The sequence below is a fragment of the Apus apus genome, chromosome 7, assembly GCF_020740795.1.
Source record: "Apus apus isolate bApuApu2 chromosome 7, bApuApu2.pri.cur, whole genome shotgun sequence".
In the NCBI taxonomy this organism is placed as follows: domain Eukaryota; kingdom Metazoa; phylum Chordata; class Aves; order Apodiformes; family Apodidae; genus Apus; species Apus apus.
The window spans coordinates 5,997,585-6,022,361 of record NC_067288.1 but is presented as its reverse complement, the minus strand read 5'-3'; the positions used below and the strand labels follow the sequence as shown (position 1 = coordinate 6,022,361).

The 24,777-nt window shown below is 37.7% G+C and overlaps 1 protein-coding gene across 12 annotated transcripts in view; it reads right to left on the bottom strand.

Moving 5' to 3' along the window:
• DNM3 (dynamin 3) overlaps window positions 1-24,777 on the bottom strand; it is a 170,556-nt gene that overhangs the window by 144,017 nt on the left and 1,762 nt on the right. For all 12 annotated transcript variants that reach the window (XM_051624811.1, XM_051624818.1, XM_051624812.1 and 9 more), the window contains exons 2-4: window positions 10,994-11,067; window positions 2,295-2,444; window positions 389-592 (exon numbers count right to left, since the gene is read on the bottom strand). In XM_051624811.1, coding sequence (XP_051480771.1) covers window positions 389-592; window positions 2,295-2,444; window positions 10,994-11,067 — 428 coding nt within the window. The remainder of the gene's footprint in view (window positions 1-388; window positions 593-2,294; window positions 2,445-10,993; window positions 11,068-24,777) is intronic.

The following is a 24,777-nucleotide window of genomic DNA, read 5'->3' as shown; positions in this document are numbered from 1 at the left end:
ATCATTATCAGTGCTAAAAAGTTTTCCTCAAACCTCTTTAACAAGGCTCAGCATTCCTACGATACGAATGCATAATATTTATTATTCTAAGTATCCAGAAATCCCATCAGCATCATAGTCCGTTTTAATAGGTACTAAAAAAATTCCTAGATAGCCATGGCCCCACTTACAAGAGATCATGACAAAATTTTAAAAATACATTTACAGCATCCTTACCTGAATGATACTGAGCTAACAGTTATTGTGATGTTGAAGTCTATATGAGAATGTATGCATACACGTCTGTATTATATATTATAAAGTGCATTTTACACAAGAGTTGCTCTATTACTTCCAATCACGTTATTACATTTGAAAACAAGAAGTGCTTACGTTCAATCATGCTTACCTTGAGGGTCCACTTCCTTAGCTAACTTCAGTGCATCAGAGTTGGCCAGATCAGTGTTAGCTGGAGTCACAGCCAGTATCAGACAGTTTTCTCGAGAGATGAACTGCATTATCATGTCTTTGATCTGCTGCTCAATATCTGGAGGCTGATCCCCTACAGGCACTTTAGTGACTCCCGGCAAATCAATAAGAGTCAGACTTAATACTATATGGAAAACAGGATCATAAAGCTGGTTAGCATACCAGATATGTCTAAAGAGGTCTACACATCTATGGCTGCAGACAAATTCTAGTCACATAAACCCCAGATCATTTATAGGTAATATAAATATTGACAATGGTTCAAATAAAATGCCTGACAATCTGAGAAGTACACGTTTTCCTGTTGGTCTTTCATGTCTGGAGATATTAATACTATTTAATATTTTAAACATTACAACTGGCACAGGCAAATCATCCTTGAAGGCTCTTAGACAAAGAAATGTGGTTTCCCCAGTTTTTTCTACCATCAGGAGCACAGAAAACAAACCATTCCCATTTTATCTTTCAAATCAACCCAAAACAGGCTTTTTTTTTTTTTTTAAATACAGTCCTTCTCTGACCATACTTTCAACAGCATCTCAAATTGAGAAATTCCAAAAAAGTCACTAGCTAGCCTAACTGATGCAGCAAAAAATGCTTATTAAGGGGTTGTGAAGTATGTTGTTTGGGTTTTTTTTTATTTGTGGTCTTTTTTTTTTGTTTGTTGGTTTGTTTTTTTAAAAAACATTCTAACTTCTTAAGAAAAGTAAGAAACATTTAAAAGTTTATCCATTAAGAAAACTAGAATGGATGCCAACTAGAAGCATCCTAACTTGTTCAGCCAGTACTAGGGTAACAGGGAATCCTTTTACTCAAATGAGAAAAATGGGATTCCTAGAAAGGAAACACCAGTATATTTGGGGTCTGGCTAATACAAACAACAGTTGCTGAACTAGAAGACTCAACCTAATAAAACAAAGAGTGTTAGGTAGGAAATTTTCTCCTGGAGTCAGCATATTCAACAAACAAGCTTTGAGGCAAGGCATTTTGTTCAGCTATGTCTATGCCACATCTGTATAGCAGAGAAGGGCTCAGAGGCACATGTTTAGAGCCACGGCTCCTCATGGGATATCAAAGGGAGGTTTGGCATCTCTTTAATTATCTCTCCTCTTATTTTAATCTTTCTGTCCTTTGATTCACAATGAAGACATCAAATGAGGTGGTTAGATAAATGAAGTGCTTCAGCCAAATATACCACTTTTCTCCTGTATCCAAGACAGAGTGAATGCAAAATATTTTCTCTAGATTGCCTTCCTTAAATGGGGCAGATGGCAAACAGAGGAACTAACTTTGATCTATACTGGGGGTCTACAACAAAAAGCAGCTTCAAACACCATTGTTGTCTAAATATATTTTTAGTGACAGGGAACAATAAGCATCCAACAGGGCAGGGAGACATAATGACTTTCTAGATCACTGATCAGAGAACCCATCTGGAGGGTGGAAAAAAGAAGTTTTGCCACTAAGTCTCCCATCTATTATATGCCTTTACTAGTGAGCTGCTCTCTAATGGTATATATACTGTGGGAGAGATTGGTTTCATCCAGATGCAGAGTCAGAATGTTTTTAAAACATGAGAATATTAAATGGGACAGAGCCTGCATTATGCCCAGCTGTAGTAGCAAAAACTCTCCACCATAGAATGGTTTCATAACACAGGAAAAGTTAAGGATGCTTCCAGATACATAACCACTTTTGGTTCAACTCAGGTTTTTCATCCCAGCAGACTTCTGATCGAGCAATGAGAACAAAAGGAGCTGGCTAGACAGACAGAGCTACTTAACACATTACATGACAGAAATACAAAGTAGAATTATTTTACCTACCATGTGGAGAATATATTCTTAAATTAATAGGAATTGAAGAAATGCCTTTGTTCACTCCCGTTATTCTATCTGTTTCTACTTCAATTTCCTGTCGAACTTCATCAAAATCAGTAAACTTCCTCCCTTTGCAGTGTAGGAATTCAGCATATTCTGTAAAAAATATGAGTAGTAACTCGTATTTCACAGACTTAAAACACCCACTTTCAAGACCTTGTATTCTTCAGATGTGTCTGCACAAAAGCATGTCATAATGGATATCAGGAAAGCATTATATATGAGCATATGCTATAGATAGGATTGCACAGATGAAAAACAGTCCACAACAAGAAAGGGTTAGTTAAAAAGTCAAGTTGACTGGATATGATTTACTGCTTTTATCTTCAGCATGTCATCTTCTGGAACAACCTGAAAGATTCAAATAGACATCATTTACATTAATAGAATAAGGAACAGATTGTGAATTAGATTCTGAGTCTTCATCTGATTGTATTTGTCTGTAATACATCAACAAATTGAAGTAAAGTAATTCAAGTTCTGTATCATGAAAGATTATTAGCCTTTGTTTTAAAAAACTAACAGCCCATGTTAAACATCATTTTAACAAAAGAGTTCTGTACATTTTTACAAGTTCATAATGAAAATAAGATCACATAAAATCACTAACATTTTTAACACAACTCCTCGTTTCCTAAAATCTTACTGTAGTCTAAATCCAAACCATGCTTAAGTTTGTAAAGGCTTTTCTAGATATAGCTGTGATTTTGCTGAAGTGGGAGAACACTATTAATTCCCAAGTCTTCATGCCATAAAAGGGCATTAAGCCAGAATCACAGATAGATACAGTCTAATTTGCTAGATTTGAACTTGCCACTAGGCCCTTTTTCAACACTTGAATCCAAACATTGGTACTAATTACTGCAACCTTCTGATTTCCTGCCCCAGAGCAGGAATCACAGATACAAGTTCACATCCTGTCCCCACAGGGTCTATGCAGTAGGACTGGAGAAAGGCTGAACAAGGTTATGTATGTTCCAGTTCATCACCCCCTGCAAACATGGCCTGATCTCAAAGTTCCATTTAAATGTTTCTTCCCCACAAAACCTTTCTTGGTACAGAGCCCTTGAACATCAGGGCAAAGTGCTTGCTTGGTACTCAGCAACAGGGGAGACCTCATCCAAGAATACAGATTAATAGAGGGCTTTAGATATCGATACTGAAGTCTGTTTTCCGAAAGTCACTTTATTACTATTGTTGACAAAGATAGGGAAAAAGAGTCAAAACCACACATGAAACCACAACAATAGTTACTGAGAAAAACAGCAAACACCAACCTTTCTGTGCTACAATGTTATAATCAAAGATTCAAAGTGCAACAGACCAGGAAATACACACATCTTGTTAAGACAAAAGTAACAGATCTCTTATTTCAAAAATGAGAGTACGTAACAAAAACTTCCATCTCACTTCTGACAACTTAAGAATTCCAGAATATCTCATATTCCTTTTTAGCTTTAACAGCAAAATGACAATGAATGTGGGTTTTTTATGTTTCCTTGTCAATTCTTAACTAAAACCAACCAAGGATGATTGAAATATTTTAAAGTGAAAGAGAATATGTTGTACTAAATATCTCAGTTGCTCTTGCACTTTTAAGGACTCACAATTGTAAAATTTGTCATCTCAAAGTTAGAAAATAGCTACCTACTGAAAAAAGAGCTGACAAATGGTTCTTATTTTGTCCCAGTTCTTCATGCACTTTTCCTGGCATGACAGAAAATTTTGGGGTTTTTTGTTTTCTTTGGGGTTTTTTGTTTGTTTGTTGTTTCGGGGTTTTTTTTCAGTAGTTCATCAGATTTTCTCAGTAAATTTTTCAAAATTCAGTAATTAATACTTGGTGCCTAACTGTAATCAGCTGACTGACTCAAATGAGAGTTAAGGAAGTTTTTCTCTTTGTTCCACTTAACACTCAATAACAGAAACAGTCCCTATCTGAAGTGGCTTCAAGATAACTCAAACGAAAATGTTGGCTATTTTTTAGCTGTGTTAGTATTTATCAATAGCTCTTTCCTCCCAGTGACATCTGTGGTCCCCCTAGTTCTGAAGGAATAGGCTTTACAACGGTTCATAACCTGTGGTGCCATGCACAGCCTACGGAATAAAAATTCAAATGAACAAGCAGTGCTTTGTTTTCCTCCTTTCAGTCTTTAGCCTGTCCTTGTCTATGGTGCCTTTAGCCAGGCTGGGTAAGCACATGCTTTAATGCAATCTTGCACTTTCAGCTTTCATACATGGAAGTATAGTAGGAAAACATTTTATTTACATTTTTGTGGGAATGAACGCAAAGTCAGACAAGAAAAAGTGATCCTGCCTAATGTCTAGTCTTCAGACAAAAATGTTCTGTATAAATCTTAAGAGAAAGAACAATTGGATTAAAAAAGAATAAAACATTGTCCTTGCATGTAGAATACTTTTTTTCCCCAGACTTACTCAAAGCACCTTGGATAACATCAATGTCACCCAAACAACAACAGTCTTCTTAGCTTCATCAAAGTATTCCACAAAGTCTCAGAATACTTTTCAAATTAGTGATTTCAAAACATGCAAAGAAACTTCATGAACTAAAATACATTACCTTTTCTTTGATGATGGATCAACTTTTTCTGAACAAATTAAATACAGGTAAATTAATCTCTTTGTACCTTAGCAAATCAATCAATAGTTCTTCATTGAAAAGAGAGGCAGTATTAAAAGCCCCTGTCTTATCCAATCTGTAACCCTATTCTAATTCTCCATTTCTCTAGCCTTGCTAACATGGTGAAAATAACATTGTCTAAACTCAGGCATTCCCCTGCTAACCTTCAAGCAGCAAGGTTACAAAAAATAGAAGTACCCTGGCACTGCCTGAAGAAGAAACAGGAAATTCTGTCAATGCAGAAAAATTTCACATCAGAAGAGATTATAAGCACTAAAAATACCGTAGATCTGATTAGAGTTTCAGATTGTTAGTTAATAACTAATTACAGATTTCTTTTTTCTGTCACTTTTCTGATGAACTTCTTGCAGATAGGCAAATATAAAGCCATTTTCCAGTCTTTCAACAAAGAGTTTCCATATTTTCTGGTATCACTGAGCATCAGTCTGGGATCATGAAAACAGAACCTTCCATGCAAAGCCACCTGAAAAAGTGTAAAAGTATTCATGGGTACAATTAATTTGTGTCAACATGACCTGAAGCCCATTCCCTGTTTTGATGGGAGAACTATCTGAGGCCTCCAACCCATGCTGCCAGATCTCAGCAGTCACTGCTGATCAGCTTCTGTTACTCCAGGCATTGTTACCAGTGCAGACACAGAGTCAGCAGCAAGATTTGCAGTCTCTGCAACCTTACACCAACACCTTAAAGACAGGTTTCAGACCAGCAGCACTAGCCCCACACATCAGTCTTATTTGGGTGATGAGCCTTTCACTATCTGAGGAAGAGGTCACTACCACTTTTTAGGGTACACACCTCCCACATCTTTATTGGTCTCTATACCATCCCTGTTTGTCATCTGAATGAGTGCTGCCAGAGAGCAGGATCTAGAAAACAGCAGCCACCCTCTTCTTCTACTCCCTGCAAAGTGCCTAGTCTCTCCTCTTCCATTAGCTCTCTGGCACCTTTCTAGTTTTTGTCCTAGAAGAATGCTAAATGCCTTCCTGCTGATGAAGTCTAAGATGTGTTAGCTGAAACAACCAATCTAAATTCTTTTTACAGATTTTTCATTTTCTGTTAGAGGATTGGTTTTGCCACCAGATGGCAATAAAAGATGGGTATGCTTGAGGAGTAGTCTCACAACAAAAGATTCAGATTTTAAAAGTTCAGCAATTTCAACAGAAAAAATCATCTGCAAGACTTGAGAAAAAAATCAGAATGTCTTTTGAATCTTAACAGTGATCTACTTTCCTTTTAGTGTTCTAATTAACAGAATTGAAATAAATGTTGGTACATATGACTTATTCATCTACAACTGTCCACCTCAATAATAATTTTCAGAATCTGTTAATCTGCCACTTCTGTAGCAAGGGAACTGAAGGAAGACCACGAAGAAAATCTGAAATTCCTCAAAACACACTTGTCAAAATGAAGAAAATAAAAATGCCACAAACAGAAGACCTGCAACAAGGGTTTCACACAACCTTAGTATATTTTTTAGTTATCACTACTATTTAAAAAGTATACTACCCAGTTCACAATCAAAAAAAATCTAGACAATTATTTCAATTCTACAGACAGGAGAATGCACAGCAAGAGGAAGAACAGATTGCCTAAGGTTATACAAAAAGAGTGGCAAAAGGAAGGAGAAAAACCAAACAAACAAAACACCACCATACAACCCCACCTCTTAAGACCTTCTCAAGCATTTCAAGTTAGCACCATTTAAAAGTATCTATTAATCTATTAACTCCTCCAAAAAGTATTTACTCTTACTGATGTATTAGATCAAAGAATCACCAAGCCAGGAAGCATACTGAAAGCTGTGAAACATAGAGTGTTTAAGAAATAAGTTTTAACACATAAACTAAGGCATACTAACTCAAAGGAAGAAAAATCCACCAGCTCACTAGTCCTGCTTTAAGAAACTACAGTAACACATGATAAATCACTACAGGTTAGCATTCTTACTGGCAAAAAGTGCAGAGAGAAGCGCTGAAAGGGAACTAAAGTACCTTATGCAGATTCAGTTATGTTGCTCCAAGACTACTGAAAATTCTTGTCCTGAGTCAGCTGTGTGCCAACACATATATTTTAAAAGACATATTGGGAAAATCCTTCTAAAAGCACAACTACAGGAATACATAATGCTTTCCTACTCCTGAGAAGGAATCATCAGTAAGAAGGTGAGAGACCAGCACTCTACATGCATTGGTAATTGCTGAAATACCACAACAGTTTAGCACTTGAAACATGCTGCCTGGCAAGGAAGAATGAGCTCCCTATATCTTAGGCAGCAGCAGTCAAATACTGAAAGAACCAGCATGTCTTTTGTCTGAATGTAAACATCAGACTCTCACAAAATAAACTGTTCTCACTTCCAGCTTCTCACCCAGGAAGAAAGCAGGTGGAACTCCTCCCATGTACATCCTCTGAACGGCTAAGCTAATTTAGCACAGCTCTCTCACCTGCCCTGTAAAACCTGAGGTTCCCCATCAAGCAGCCTCCCAGATAACAGCACTGGGTCCACACCTGTGCCTTCTAACAACTCACTCAACTGCATCTTCCCAGATTAAAATATTTTCTCCAAAATTATTCTCTACTCTGGGCTCCTTCAGAAACCAGCAACAAGAAGGCACAAGAGTTTTGTTAGATCTGGCACTAGACATTTCCAACAGTGTGGAATTGTCCAGGGCCCAGTGCAGTGACCAGAGAGCGGAATATCAAGCTGCATTTGGATGGTGTAATGTGCTTAACTTCAGAAGGAAACTTTTTTTAGTTGTGACTTCAGGCTGTGAAACAAAGCTGCTTTACCAGAATTCAGGTCTGTGTATTACAGAGCAAAGAATGCATGCTTATTTGGTTTAATTCTCTCTTCCAGCAAGACATTGTACAGGGCATTTTTCTTCAGTAGAAGAGGAAGAACTGAACTAAAACCATAAAGAATAAAAATGAAAAATTGTGACTCTACCCACAGGACTGCTAATGAAATACTTTGAGATAAGTAACGAGTATTAGCCTCTCATTGCAAGAAGAAAGCCACCTCAGAACCTCAAAATATTTACAAGATTGAGTTGTGGGTTTCTTCCCCTCTCCTCTAGCCAGTACAGTAATTTACTGGATACAGGCCACATTTTCAATCTCATTTGAAATGTAGCTGGGCAGTCCCAAAAGAGGCTCAAAGTAGGATAGTCAAGAACAAGTCAGAGTCCTTCACTGTACATTATTTTTAACATCCATATTTTGACTTATTCTAAGCTACTAGGTATTTCTCACATTATCAAACTCAGAAGAAAATAGTCACAACTACTAAAGATTAACTTGTCAGTTGCAATATTCAATTAAAACCTTTGACTTTGCCTCTAAGATTTTAGCAGAGTACAGTATTTCCAGCAAAGAAGTGCAAATGGCATAAAGCCATTTAGGAATTGCACTGTTTCCACAAAAAGATGTTAGTGATTAAAGGAGGTTACAGGTCACTACAAAATAGCTTCGTACTAATTACACATTATTTTTATTAAAAAAAGAGGAAGCAAACAGAAGTCTAAAATAAAAATACCCCACATCTCATGAGATAAATGTCCTAGTACTGAATTGTTTCATGTCACCCCTTGCATATTTGCAGCAGTAGCAGCTCTTTACTCAGATGTGTCAGATCTTTCAGATATTGGATAGCTGCCGATAACTCCTCAGGACCAAATCCTGCTGCACCCTTCCATGATATGTCTGACCGTAACAAGTGGACAAAGTTTCCTCTTACTTGGGTGTGCACAAATGCCTCAGCTGCCAAACTTCACCTCTCACTGCAATCACTCAGTTAAATGAAGCTTTAAGCTCCTCTGCCAATCAAATTTACAGGCCAAAATGATTGTCAAACTGTTTTGAAATGTTGCTAAAATATCTTGCAGTCATCCTTGCATGCCTGTCTAGAAAGTGTCCCCTTCCCCCCTGCCCAGGAATATATTAAGAATAGTTCTTTTAAAAGAGTCAAGAAAGATCCTGGGATTAGAGATCAGTCGAACTTGCCACAGCAGCAAGAACCTGATACAGTCCTCTAATTACTTTCTATAACATTTTATATAATTATGGGACTTGATAACAATCAGTCCAGCATCTGTTTCCTGTAAAAGAACACTGTGCTTCTCCAAGCAGGTTTTTTTTAATTTTCTTTTTTTAAAATTAGTTCAGAAAGATAAAGGTGGCTTAAAAGATAAAGTTATTTGGAATTTCACCACCAAAACCAAGAGCGGAACAAGGTTTAAAGAAAGTAATAACATAATTAAAGCTTGCATTTTAAAAGTCTTAGCATCTAGTCCCAAACAAGAAGTACACAGCATTTCCCAAAAGAATAAATAGGTCTTGACAGACAGGAAACATGAAATGGAGCTGGAACTCAGTTCTCTAGAATTTTTTAAATTTTATTTTGTTACTGAAGGTTATAATGAAGAAGTATTCAGAAGTTACCTATATGAAAACCTAGAGGCCTACCTAAAAAGCTGGAAATACTATGTGAATGTATTAATGGGGAAAATACCAGAAAGAGAGAAGCCCTTTCATTGCCACCTTAACCAAGGGACACTGATGATTTTACAAAATAGGGCAGTACAGACCAGTTGGAGTAAGTTTAGCATGGATGTCTAAAAATAAGTATTTAGAGTGTAAGAGTTTACTTAATAATTCATATATCCCTGCAGTTCAGTCATTTTGTTAGGAATGCCAGCACAGAGCATGATACAGTGCTAGGAAAATTAGATGGAAGATTCTCCATAGCTAGGCCTAATTCATGCATTTCTGCATGATCTGTCAGAGATCAAAAGCCAGATACACAGAAATGTCAATTGTTTATATTTCTGACTAAAATTAACTTAATCTTTTAATACATATAAAGCACTATAAGCATATTTCACACTTGAAAACCCTAAAGTTTATAAGCTGAGCATACATAAGTATTGGATTCCACAGTGTTCCTTTCTCTTCCACACTAAACACTATATAAAACTTCACAGAGGCACTGAAAGTATGAATGTGCTTTAAAAGCAGTAACTCAGAAAAAAACCTGGAGCCTAGGCAAACCAAGGTCTACCATCTTCTTGAACAATGAAAGCACCTTTAAGGAAAAAAAAAGCACACAAAAACTTAATTACACTTCACACATAGGGATAGACTAAAGTTCTACAAGCAGCTTCAATTCCGGTTCTTCCCCAGTTTCATCATGTTCCATAATTTAAAGAACACTTCTTATTTTTAAATGTGTTTTGGATGCAATTTCATTTCTTTTTACTATTTTAAGGAGAAGTCAATAGTAAACCAGTCATTTTGTTGCTTGCATTGGTTGAGAAGCAACAACAAAACAAACAAAATTTGAATGATGAAAAACCATAGGTGCTTTTATATATGCTAGGAAACTGAGCTACACAACAGCAGATTGATTGCCCCTTGGAAGAGTACAAAGTGGTGAATTCTAATGAAAGCTCAGTGGTATACACATACTGTATTTTTGGTTTTGACCAGACAAATACACAGAAGCCTGGTTCTCCCCCAGTCTACCTTCTGCTCTACTTAGTGCAGTGAGCCCAACCAAAAAAGACAAGTCACGAAAACAAGCTGTGTGGAATTAAATCTGTGTGCACTGGAGCACAAGTTAAAGGTAGAAGTACAGCAGTTTTGGTGTGTTAGCTAATACAACTGTAAAGCTCATCAAGAAATTAATAAACAAAAGCCAATTTGTAAAACATGTTGTATATAATAATGTTTCTCCACTTCTTCAAGTTTGATCTTGGATTAAATTTACTATGTGCTCTAGGATTTAGAGGTTACTGTTTCCCCAGACAGGACAATGAGACTAGCTTGTCTCGAGCATACAGTTTTGAAGCAACGGGCCTTTGTTTCAGATAGTCTAGTTGCACCTTTCTTCACAATGATCGAATTTTCCTGGGTTTTTTTTTCCTTCTGCTGAATTACATCCTCGCTTTTTCTAGGCAGTGAACAAAAAAGAGGAAGATACTACCTGTTTTGGCAGTGATGAGTTGCAAGACCAACGGTCGCCTTGTTACAATTCCAGAACCTCGTGGCAGAAAATCCCTAGAAACAATAAAAAAACCCAGTTATTATCCAGAAAGCACTGTCCAGTTACATAAGATATTAGACTAATTTGAAACTTTATCTATACTTTCAGCTGCAATGAAAATGGAAATTTGGTGGGGACTGATTTACATCAAACACTAGTATCAAGTAAGGCTGTTAATTCTAGTTTGAGATAGCAGCAGATTATTAGACAAAGAAGTATTAAAACTAACTTACTCTCTCGAGGCATTACCAATTCTCTTTCTCCATTACCATCACATATAGCATCTCAAAATTCACCTTGCATAAAATAAGAGTACCTGAAGCCATGCCTGCACTTATCAGGCTCTCTAAATAAATATGTCCACTCCCTATACTTGAATTGAAGAGGATACGGGCATATGAATACACACTCTCTCACGCACCCCAGTAAAGCTCTGGCCAAACCAAACTGCCACCACTCTGCACCTACTCTTTCACACATTTCAATTCTGCCAGTTCAAATACCCAAATCCCCAAACTTTCCCAGGAACACACCCAGCCAGAAGTCTTTGAACAAAAGCTGAAGCATAGAAGTAATCTGGGACAGAAGAATAGTTTCCTTGGAACAGAAAGAAAGCGATGAAGCATAGACAGCAACTCTGTCATATCATTATGAAACCCCATGATTCTTTCCATGCCTCCAAAGACAGGGAGGCTCCCTATGCAACAGAAATCCCAGAAAAACTTTGAACCAATTGTTAGTTCAAAAAACAATTATGACCAACCCAAAGCAAAATAAGAGAATTCTTTTCCCAGAATCTTCCCCAGTCGCAGTGCCTATAAAATTCTTAAAACAAACACTTTTTTTTTCCCCCCAGGGTCTTCCCCAGTTGCTATACCTATTAAACTCTTACAAACATTGAGGTGAGGTTCATTAAGGGTCTTTGAAGAGTGCTCCCTTCAAATAAGCATCTTCAGAAGAATAAAATTCAAAGGTGAACAGTTTCACAATCAGTTTAAAGTCATCTAAATCCCCTCCATTTTTCCTGCCTTAGCAGCATTGCTAAATTATCTCTCTGCCTCAGGTGAAAAGCAATGCAGCAAGTGGTTAGGGAATGAATTTTCAGTCAAATCACAGACCTGATCTGGCTTATCGTGTGGTCACTAGGAAGAGTGAGACAGGAATGTGTAGTTTGCTTGGGAAGGGCTGGGAGGACAAAAGAGCAAAAGGAAGAAAGATACAGCCCTGTCAGCTGTTCAGAACTGCCTAGAAGGGTCTGCTCAAGCCACTGGAGAAACCACATCTTAACTATAATAATTGTATATCTTTATACTGACCTTGTGCTACTTAATGGGTGCCTGATTTTAGCAGTTCCTTTAAGGCAGCACGAAAACCTACAAGGTTTGAAACAAGCCTACAGGTACATCTATGAAAAATAAAACACTCAAATATTTAGTCAAACTTCAGGGCATTATTTGTGCAAACCAGAGGATACTACATCTGAGAAGTCCCAGGTCCAGACAGGCTCGGGAGTGCAACAACAGTGAATGTCTTTTAACAAACCCTTAGAAGTCTACAGAGAGAAATATGGCAACTCTGCCCATGATGCAAGATTTCTTCTCAACCTAACATCTAGATACAAAAATAAAAATAACAAATCAGGTAAACAAGCAGTTCTAAGGTTCTAAGAATCAAGACTGTCTGCCAGCTTTGCCCACCCCATACCACTTTAGAAGTCCCCAGCATTTTGAATGAAACAATTTATAGATAAAATCTCACTTGCTCAGTACCTGTTAATGTGTGCTTACAGTGTGATTATTCTGCAAACTAAGTTAAAGTCCACCATAAAAGGAGAGGCTGTTCAAACACAAGCTAGCTCATGAATGTCTATACTCAAACACAGATCTGCAGGCAATAGTTCAATCAGTAGGAATTCATGTAATCTCTAAAAGATAACCAAAAACATCATACATAGCGATTTATATCTGCTATGATAGCTTCAGCAGCAAGAAATTTAATAGGACTGAACACAGCCAGGTGACACAGGTTCCTTCTGATTAAAAGGATGATGCCACTCAATGATCTGGTGGCACACTTGACATTCTTTTAAGGACAAGTTTGAGACAGCTGCTTTTTCACACCTTTTGGTCAGTGTGTACAAATGTGTTTAGTGACTGTTGGGAGAAAAATCTTATCAGAGTTGAAGCAGCTGTGAAGAAATCTGTCTAGAAAAAAAGGATGTCTTAAAATTCACGCACAAAGACACCAATAAGGGAGAGAAGGATGCCTTCTATGGTGGGGAGAGTGAGCTTGCAAGGACCTGTGTGCTCAACTGTAAGACCACTTAACAACAGAAAGGTGCAGGAAGCAAGAATAAAACACGCTGTGCAAGAATAAAGATGGATATTAAAGATATGCTCCTTTAAAAGACATGCATCCTACTTTAAAAATCAAACTACTTTGACATCTTCATTCTCAGAGCTCTTTTATCAAAAGGTACTCTGCTGAAAACAGCTATGCCAGCTCAGCAGCAATGCTGCTGTGACATGGCAGTTTGGAGACCAGCAGCAAAGCCTGTCCAGTGTTGCTAGCCAGTACTGAATGTATCAAGTGCAAGCATGATGCAAGTAGCCAGGTCTTCCAGAACATGACTTCAATAACTCTTCAATCTTAGAATGCAGTCATCTGTTAAAGTACCATTACATATTTTCAAGAGCATAATATTTTCAGAGCCAATTTTTTTTACCCTAAAAGCTATAAAATTACTCATGTCTTACTGTACAACATAACCTGTACTGTATCCATTCTCTAATACTGTGCATTTCCAGTATCAGAGATCTCCCAAAATGCTTGCTTAGTGTATAAAGGTAACAGATATTAGTTTGAATTTGACTTGCTAAAACCCAGGTCTTAAAAACTCATGTCACAGCATGGTGAAGTTATTAACAGCCATACCAACATCTTAGCAGTTTATTATAAAAAGATAGCTATATGCTGTAAGAAAAAAAAAGTTCATGCCTCTGAGGTTGCCTTTTTTTTTATCATACCACCCACTTTGACCGATGCTCAGAAAGTAAATAAGCTGAAAAAAGTAATTAGACAATTCATTAACATAAGGAGTCCCATAGAAGAGGTGGAAGCATCCTTACAAATCTCAGGAAGGGCAGAAACTATAGTGAAATGCTGAAAACCAAGTTAGACAGGGGCTCTTTCAGTGAGTTTCTCTCATTATCATGGAGGACTATACAAAGGAAAGAACGCATATCTAACAAACAAAAAATAAACAAAGGGATTTCCAGGTAGGGGAATAGTTTTCATTTAGGAGCTAGCTCTCTAGCACACCAGCAGTATTTATTGTGGGGAAAAACAAACAAAACCAAAAAAACAAACAAACAAAAAAACACACACAAAAAAAAACAACCAACAAAAACAGAAGAATCCCCAGTTTATGTGAAGACAGATGATGCATCAGCAGTTAACACTTAATCAGGTTTCAAGAAACTAACTTAAATTTGCTTTACTTTGCCAGTATACTACTGAGTAATATTCTGCACTTTGATCATTTACCATGGTCAGTATTACACTGCATAAATGGTGGTTAATTTACATCAATATCAATAGAATTCATATAACAGTGGGGGAATCCAGGAAATTGAACAATAGAGGAAAATGTCAATTATTACACAGTAACTACATTAACCAAAGGGCTAGGAACAAAGTAAAACTGTGATAGTGATGACTTGTCAAAACAGAAAAGTGCCTTCAAAGAAAAAGCCTCCACATCTTTCACAACTTGTAGAAACAAGACAGGTTGAGGACAAGAACCATCATTCTCTTACAGAGGAGTACAAATGACCCCGCAATATCTATTTAATTTTGGCAAACAACACTGGTAATGCTACTTACAAAAGTTCTTCCACTAACACAGAGCTGAGGACCCTATCCTTCCTGCAGATGCAGAAAGGCCATGTTCCACAAGCAACTCACATGGACAACACTGCTGTGATAGCATTCCACACAGGCTTTTATTTCCAAGAATTGTCAAGGATTGCAGCGCAGCTTCAATTGCAATAGGAAGCAATTATGCCCAAGTCAACAGTTTTCCTGGGCTTTTTTCCAACACAGTGTTTATTGTTTTATACAACTCCAGCCTGGCACACTAGGAACACTTGTAGCACTACTGCTACTGCTGAATGGCCGGATCTCTTGTAAAAGAACACACTGTTTCACAGTGAACACCTACATATGCCTGTACAGCCAAGCATCTCCCAGTTGTGTACCGAATGTATAGTGTTCAAAAGCACAGCCAAAGGCTTTCTTTCTTCTTGCATTTATCATATTTAGCCTTAAAGCAAAGTGCTACAAAAAAATAAAACACAAAAAAGCATGGAGCAGTGTAAGCCTACAGAAGACATTAATATTTTCTAATATTTTCTTCCCTCAGGTTCACTTTTTAAAATCCTTAAACCAAAGCAGTTAATTTATAACTAAATAATTTAATGCTAAAAAGACCTATCTGAAGACCTCTTTTGGCAGACATGTTCTTTCTGTCGTACTTCTCTTGCTACTGTGCTCACCAGCACTGCAGAGGAGCCAGAAGTAGATTCTTCACTCATTTTTGTTTGTTACAAAGCAATATATGTCCGAGCTAGGGGAAGCAGACTTTGCATTTAAACAGAGGCCTTCTTAGAAATTAAATTTGTAACGTCAAGCGAAGTGCTTTCTCAGAGGAGGTTTGTCATCCCTGACACTAGACATCACTATATTCTTCCTTAATGGCTTTGGAAGCACAGTTCCTCTACCCTCCAAATGACAGTACAAAGATAACCTCAGAACACATCTTCAAGAAGTCTCTAAAGCATTAAAGCACTACCTCTGTTATGCTTTGATGTTCTCAACCACATACCTTTTTTTTTTTTTTCCAGCAATACAGTAGTATACATCACTTTTCTGCATCATACTAGTACTTGGCTATATATGCTCTTCCTCATTAGCTCAAAGTACAGAGACCAATTCTCATTATCAGTTATTGCTTGATCCCTCACCTCCTTTCATTAGAGAAGAGTAAATGCTTTTTGTTTTGGCACAGTGTCTGTTAATCAAGCCAGTCTCCCACAGCTTTGTTCAATGACTGCAAAATCTCAGCCTAACATAATGGGGCTTACATGAAAATGTACAAAATAATTAATCTTCTTTATTGAAGACCAATGATACCTATCTTAATTAGGCCTACTAGACAAGCTAAATGGGCAAAGAGGCTGTGGATTTTTAGTGATCTCAGATATATTAGCCCCTAAAGTTCAATACCAGTCCTTCCAGGATTTGTTGTAAACCACAGACCATAGATTCTCTGTAAACCACAGACCATAGATCCTTACCATGACACTTCAGTGCTTAACTCAAGTTCTCTAATGCAGTTTGTTCTGTTTGCAGTAACCACTCTTTCAAGTTAAATCTTCCTTCAACTGAGAGATCATTTTAATTAACCTGCTGAATCAAGGCACAATCCAGTACCCAGGAGTAGTAAATACAAATTGCAGCCCATGTAGTTTGGACATGTCTTTAGGGGTAAGAAACTGAGCATTCAGATATCCTAGGGCTGTTAGCTCTCTTCCTTACAAGCAGAATGGATAAACCTGGTGTCTTTGAGAAGCTGTTTTCCAACCCAGTGTACTCCATCTCCATTGCTGAACTACTGGAGCTGAACAACCAAAGCAGGGACACCCCAATTAGCCTATCCATCACTCTCATGAAAGCACACAAGTTGACTCAAGAGCAACAGAAAAAAGATCTTGAAATTGTTACTCAGTACTACAACCTAGCAGCATAAGATGTCTCTTTGGATCTCCCTTCCCCAACTCCTTTACAGAACTGAGACCAGCTATACAAAAATACAGTCCAGTAAAATGGACCTAACCATGGGAATATGGTGAGTGTTGCCTCTAAAGGTGACAAACAAGGTGTTTTTTTGCAAAGCCCTTGAAGAATTTCAAATAAGGTAGGCAAGGGATTTCCATTACACTAGCTGGGCACCTCCATAACAATTAAGTTCAGTGACGAGGCTTAGGCACCACTAACCCAAGAAAGCAAACCTTAAGATTTCTTCTTCATGCAAAAGACTGAAGACAGAGCAGGCTTGAAAAACACTGTCATTATACTTATATCTGGAAGAAGCCTTCTTTAAGTAGCAGCAGCATTTCTGCTCAGCAAGCAGACAGGAATTATTACATCTCCCCCATTAAACATTATAGGGCTATGAGAAAATTAGTGCCAAAATTTACTGTAGTCCCAGTGGTGAAGTCTTCCATTAAACATGACTGGAGTCAACAGGTTCTCCAACAGTCTAAGAAGATACAGACCATTATTAGCACCCCAAACCTAATGTCATATTTTGACAGCAGTGACGGTATCTCACACTGCATTTCTGCACAAGAAAAGGTATATTCTCTGAAGCAGGGATAGTAAATGCAGAACTCAAAAAAAAAAAATCTTCTACACAGTATGAAGTTTTAAAATCTCTGTAATGTTTATAGGACTAAAAACTTGCCATATACAGCTGTGAAAACTTGCCAGGCAAACCCACAAATGTGGTAAGATGAACAGTGCCCTGTTTGCAGTGATAATGCTGGGGCTGTAGGCTTGCTGTATTAACAGATCAGGAAGCTGCCAATGTGCAGTCTTGTTGGCAAGCCACTGTATGCATGATGCATCTGTCCTCCCTGGCCGGCATCCAGAACTTTGCTGCATCATCCTAATTCCATTTGTGAAAATGCCCTTTTTCCTCTTTTAAGATTTTACAAAAGCTTCTGCTATTTCCTGCCCAGTGTAGCTCGCCATCAATTCCAGGCAGGGGTGGGAGGGGAAGAAACCACAAAACACAAAAACAAAACACCCCAATTCTCAGAATTTGTGTGTCAAAAAGGATAAAGCAGACTTTGCAGGACAACTGTATTCTGCCTAATCAGATATGTTCACTCTTAGGAAAAGACTAATTTGCATAGGATGTTGGTGCATAAAAACCCATCCATTCTCAGGATGAATACTAATGTAGCAAGATTTAGTATCTCAATACAAGAAATTAACAACACAAAATATTTACTCTCTTGAAATTGTTGTCAGTGCTCCAAACAAAGTTGGTTTGTTGGTGGCAGTCACAGCTGTTGAATACTTTTACAATGTTTCTTTAGAAAAGATTTGAGTAATATAATCAGATATAAACAGAAAAAAAACCATCCAATTGCAAGGATCAGAAAGCAAATGTGTCCCCAGCATTCCAGGCATATCAGCTACATGAAGCTAACCACTATATAATTACTTGCATGTAGTAAATAATTTATATCTGGATACTCTGTAATAATAGAAAATTTATATTGCAAATTTCAATACTGTCATCAAAAAAGCAAACAAAATAAGCTCCTGCCCTTCCTCCCAGATTACACTATCCTGAACTCAGATCCCTCAACACAGATTTTTTTTAAACAGTGGTAAAGCTTACAGTCAGCTATACCACATCCTAGTCAAGTCCAAAAAGCATTGCCCCTTCAAAAGTTTTGGGAAAATACAGGTACCTCTTGTGTGGAGGACAAGGTGTCAAACCATACTGTTACCTTTCTGGGCATAAAACAAGCCATTTTGCAGAGCTGGAATGTAACTGGATTCAATTATTCTACTCCCTGAAGAATGTATACACAATGGGAATTGCAGTATAACAGTCTGAATTTATAGACAGAAAGACAACTACATAAGGGAGGGGGAAAGGGTTTTTGCTCCAAAGCAAGTCATCCAAGTCTCTCAAACAGCTTCTATTCTCTAGCCATTTTATTGTTCTTTGCTTGCCCATTTATCCTGCTTTGAGCCTGCAGAATGTGCAAGTCAATATATTGTCCATGACAATGTAAAGTCTGTTTAGCTAAATACTGAAATTTAATACCAGCCATTATATCCTATCTCTCCACTCACCAGAAACTGAATTATTAAGAGAAGATTTTATGCTAAAATCTGACCAAAACCGTGCTTGATGCTGCTACTTTCCAGAACACTGATGAAGTTACAATGCTGGAGGTCTCAGCCCAGACTCATTCTTGAGGCTTTCCAGCTTTCTTCCTAAATCTGATGGACATTGGGGATCTTCCGTCGACATTTGTTTAGCACCTGAACAAACTAACAGGTGACCACACAAGAACACAAGACTGCCTCTGATGGATTATGCTAAATTTTTTTCAGCAGCTTCCAGCTTGGCTGTTGAACAGACCTGGAACACAGCCCATTTCATCCACTGCCATGCAGCAGAGGCTTGACATGTCTTACAGTGATTCTCATGCTTGCTACACAGAGCCTTGCCTATTCTCTGCAGGCAAGTTACCCACAGGCCATTTTAGAGCATCCTCTGTAGCTATGCACTACTGAATACAAGTGTACATTTTTAAGCATCTATACTATACAGAGCAAACAAACTACTGAGTGCATAATATTAATCTAGCCCTTATTATAACACCTATGAGGCTTGAAATCTAGCTGTATTACAGGAAATAGTAAATCTCGTGCATATCTGAAAAATGAAATCTTGGCAATTTTGCACAGGAGCTAGGATGCAGAAATACCACGCTAGGCATTGAATTAGAAGCATAACTTCCACATACAAATTTTAAAACCTGACATTATCGCTAGACACTTCAATTGCAAACCTCTCTTATCTACAGCTACGGTCTCCTTTGCATCCTAGAGGCTATCACAGACAACAGTACTTGGCAGTACATCAAAGCCCAGCGTGCAGTTAAATGGGATTTTGCTCCTCTCTAGTTCAATAATGCTGCCTTGTTCATCTCAATGCAACTTGCTGAAGAAAAAGATGCAAGGTCACAGTTAAATAATGCTCATTTCCTGTTCTCAGCATATTTACACTACAGGCTTTGCACTGCAGACACACAGCATTAAAAGGATTCCCAGTAACCAGTTACACACAAGCACAGCAAACAAGGGGAGTTCACAGGCTTCTGTTTACTAGAAGGCCTTATTTTGAAAAGCAGTTAAAAAAAAAAATTAAAAATGGCTTCTGCCCCTCTATGCTTGCAATCTAGGCAGGTATTGTTTAAGGAATCCATGAATACTTAATATCATTGGTCTGCTCACTGATGATGAATAGCAAACCACATGCACAACCTCTTTCAACGACTACGCTGTGAGAAGCACAAACTAAATGCTAGCAGGAATCCCTTTTTGGGAAGAAGAAATGCTACTACATCTCAGCTGTTCAAAGCAAAACCAAATACTCAGGTTTTGGTGCCATACAGATATCTAAAAGCAGCAATCACACAAAGCAGAGAAACACAAAGTTTTAGACTACAATCACAGTTATCCCACACTGATTTTAAGATTATATGCTAACCTCTTCCTTTAGAAATAGAAGCAACTTATAGGAATAAAAATCTAAAACCTACAATCAGTTAAGAAAGAGTAAATAAAGACTGGAGGCATATACATGTGGATACCGATGTGGGTAATGTTTAAAAACCAGTTGAAGGTCATACAGTAAATCAGTGGCAGAGAACAGTATCCTTCTACTTCTCCACTGCAATCCATAGCAGAATCACTCCCTGTATCTACAGGTGAATGTAGAATAATGTGTATAACCACTTTGTTTTTTTACCTGTTTACCTAAACTGGAAAGCCTTGGTTTCTGTTTAATCTACAAAGACAAATAGCATAAGCTTGAAACATTAGCAGGAGCAATGCCCATTAAGAAACAGAAAGACAACAAAGGTGCTTGTTATTTGTCAGTTTAAAAACTACCAATTCCCAAGGGTGGGCTCCTTCCTAAAGGCAGTGAGTATCATCATTTCTAAAATTACATAAGAACCTAAAGAGTCAGGCAATCTGTTGGATTTTCAGAATTGTCTGTGTTAAGAATCAGTAAACTTAGATAAAGTTAAGTGGATACCTATGGACTGAAAAAAAAAAAAAAGAAAAAAACCACACAAACCTCTAACTAGAGGACTAGTCACCTTTACAGCTGATCAGAGATGTGCAGCCACCTTCAGTACTTTGATAGATTGAACTTTCAGTAACAACTGCCACTGAATATTTAGCACTGATTTCTCAGAAGGCACTCAAGACCAGACTGAGGTTTTCTGAGGGTTGCTTTTTGCAGGGTTTTGTGGTTTTTACAAAATCTACATCTCAGACTTCAAACACTAAGCTTGTGTTCACTAAAACACTACAATACCCTAATCATATATGGCCTGCCAAAGACCATAGGTAAATGTGTTCTCCCAAATGCACCTTATAAATGTGTTTATTATTAGTTATTGATTTAGCATCTCTGTAAACTGCTTGATACACTGCACTTAAATGTCAGAGTATAGGTCAGGGTTTCCTATTATATGCCTCAGTATGGAGTACAGGTTTTCTTAAAATAAAAAGACATCTTTCAATTAGTAAAATTTAAATGCCATAAATAAGTGACACAGATTCACCCCAAAGTGGGGGAAGAAAAAATTTTACATCACCATATTGGTTTGCACATCTATTTAATTACATATTTGCTTTACTTTGCATATATCAATTTTCAAGACTTCATTAAAAAAATGAACTTTAAATCCATATTGAAGTTACATTTAAGGACCAAAACAGGGCATCTATATACCATTTAAATGGCCAAGTTTGTTCAGCAACCTCTAATTTAAAAACATATTTGGGGAAGAAACCTAAATGAGCCACTGTCTCATTTGCCGCTGTTTCTATTTAATGGAATATACAGAGGTAGAATATGCTTGCTTTCAGCACACCAGAGCATTTTGATAACTGAACTAATACACTCAATACAATGGCTTAATTAGTCAGGAAAAGGAGTGGCTGATTCTCATTTCCAGAAGAACCTTAAGATTAAAAAAAGAATACATAGCACCATACTTCAGTTTGTAGCTGCTTAGCTTTTTCATGCCTGTTTCACAAAAATAATTGTCTGTAAAAAAGTTTTTCTGTCAATTACCAGTAACTAAAATAAAATATCTGCACCAATTTTAATCATGCCTCCCCCAGGTAGCACGCAATCTAAGTATGTGTCTGCTTTCTTTGGAGAAATTTTCTGCTTCAACAGCCGGATTTAAAGTCCTTTCTCTTCTCCTAATGACTCAATGCAGTCTTTTCACAACCACCATCTCAAGGAAAAAGAATGAGCTGAGCACACATGGAATCATAATTTGAAAAAAAAAAAAAAGTACATATGTCATAATAAATAGCTATACAACATGCAGTGGCTGCAAGATTATCAAAAGCATCTCAGATCAAAAAGCTGTAAAGCTGTATTACAAAACTAGACCTCAGGCTCTTAAAAGGAAAGTGCTTGTTTGATTGTGACTGGCAGGCTCACCAACAAGAGCTCACATCTCTTATAAAACAATTATTTGGCCACATGCAGTTTATATTATATTAAGCAGGAGGAAGTAAAGAGCTTTCAGCTTTAAAACCTAATTATTAATTTCCTGCTATTTGTAAGAATAAAATAAGGTTCTGATTCAAATCTGGAGAAAGAGGCCCTACCACAGTAGCTTGCCATCTGTGCCTTTAGTTATCTTAAGAGCCTATGTAGATACATGAAATAATAGAAAATGCTTTCTCTCCACATACAGTTTTTACGTAATGCTTCCTGCCATTAGTTTTCTTGTAAGTAACCCTATTATTACCGAAAGCAAGATATTTTAAAAAATCACTACATACAAGCACCCGGTCCTGTACTCATCTGGAGCAAAGCAGTAAGACCAGCTGAAGTGCCCATCTATCAGTACTGTATGGTTTACTCTCTTTGTGCTTTTGAATCTTTCTCCCACCACCTTCTACCAGAAGAAGATTGCACCAGATCCTTTGCTTCAAACACTGGCTCGGTATTTAAAGGGCACATTTACTTCTATTACAAAGAGAAGCAAGTAAGAACATTTGTTCTTCAGACAATACCATTTCCTCAAACAAATGCTGTGACATCCAGTTAGGAACGCACAAAAGTCTAACCCATAAATGAAAATGACTGCTGTCCTCAGGTGCTCTCTGGCATCTCTCTTTCCATCTAAATATAACCAGAATCCTAAGAGAAAACCCTTCAAGCAGAGTCCTTGACTATCAAAAGAAGCAGTCTCCTTACACACACAGAAGTAGTAAGTGAAAAGCAAACTCTCCAAATAACCTAGCGGATGCTAGTCCAAATAGTAACAATAATGGCTCCATTGGGAGATTTGACACTGTCCTACACCAGCCTTGTTCCAAGCCAACTGACAACAACATAAGTAGTTCTGGGTGTTGCACAGTTCCTGAAACAGACAAACACACAGAATTCATCCTCATGCAACACTAGCAACAATGTAGAGCAAATATGCAATCTAATCCCAACATATTCACTGACTGTTGTTTATAATTAAGGATGCTGCTTGCACCTAAACAAGGCTTGGTGCTACCCTGGGGACAGTGATGGATACGTGTCACTCAGCAGCTTCAGAAATAACAGGACTTGGATCCCACTTCCAGAACTACCTGCCAATGAGCAGAACTATGCAAGAGCCAGATCCCTCACAACCCTTCTGAAAAATTATGGCAATGCATAAAACAGATGGTGGGTAACACAGTATAGCCCAACATGTTTCCTGGGCAGTTAGGCTCCATAAAGAGCCTCCAACTCTGATACCATCTGCAAGCTAGAAAATAACTTTCCTCTGTCCAAGTAGAAAAAAGAAGTCATCTTCGCACAGCCAAAGACTGTATGAAAGGCTGAAACAAGCACAATTGTCTAGTGGCTACAGACAGCAGATACTAATAATCTGATCCTAGAGTTAAGAATATTATTACCCTCACTAGAGCTCCACTAACAAATACTCAGGCTAACAACCAACTGCATGTTTGTAGCAAGACCTTGCTCTCCACATGGGGAATAGCATGTCTTCCTCTCCCCGATTACATGTATTCCTGAGGAGATCTTGAATGCCTCTCTAAAGGCTAAGACTTTGAAATCTACTTGTGGTAATGATTCATGTGGTAAAAACAAAACAAAACAAAAAAAACAACAACCAACCACAAAACAATCACAACAACAACAAAAAATCACAAAAAATAAGACAAAAAAACCCTCAAACAAAAACCCATGAGAATTAATATTCAAACTTCAGAGCAATGCTAGGACTGTTTTATTTGTATATGAATTTCAAAGCTGTGCTACTATTAATGTTCACCCTGCAGTTAATCACACATCATGCAAAGTACCACTAACAAAAGCAATGAGTGTGACATGTCTCTACGACAAGGCAAGAGACCTCTGCAAGCTGTATTAAGACAGAGATGCAGGAAACTTCTTGTTTGCAGAGAGCAGCGTCATTATTCCATAAAAAAAGGAACATCTCACGGCTTACTAAAAAGAGCCATAGAGACAGTTTTGCCTGCTGATCTGACAAGCAAAATGCTCTCCCAATCTCATGGGTATTTATTAATCTGGTCCTGAGGATTCACAATCAATTTCTCACAGCTCAGCAAGTATACATCCACTGACCACACACACACACTCAGTCTGGGGGCAAGGCATGAATAAAACAGAGTTGCTTCAGTCTCATGGAATAGGTTTGAAGTCATTGCCTTTCAATGTCATATTTGCAACATGTTCCAAGCCTGCGAGTAAGAAGGTACTACAGATCAGCTGGCACTACATCTCAAGAATTATTGCATAAAACAATTATGTTGAACTCTGAGACCAGGCTGCAGGAATCCAAATT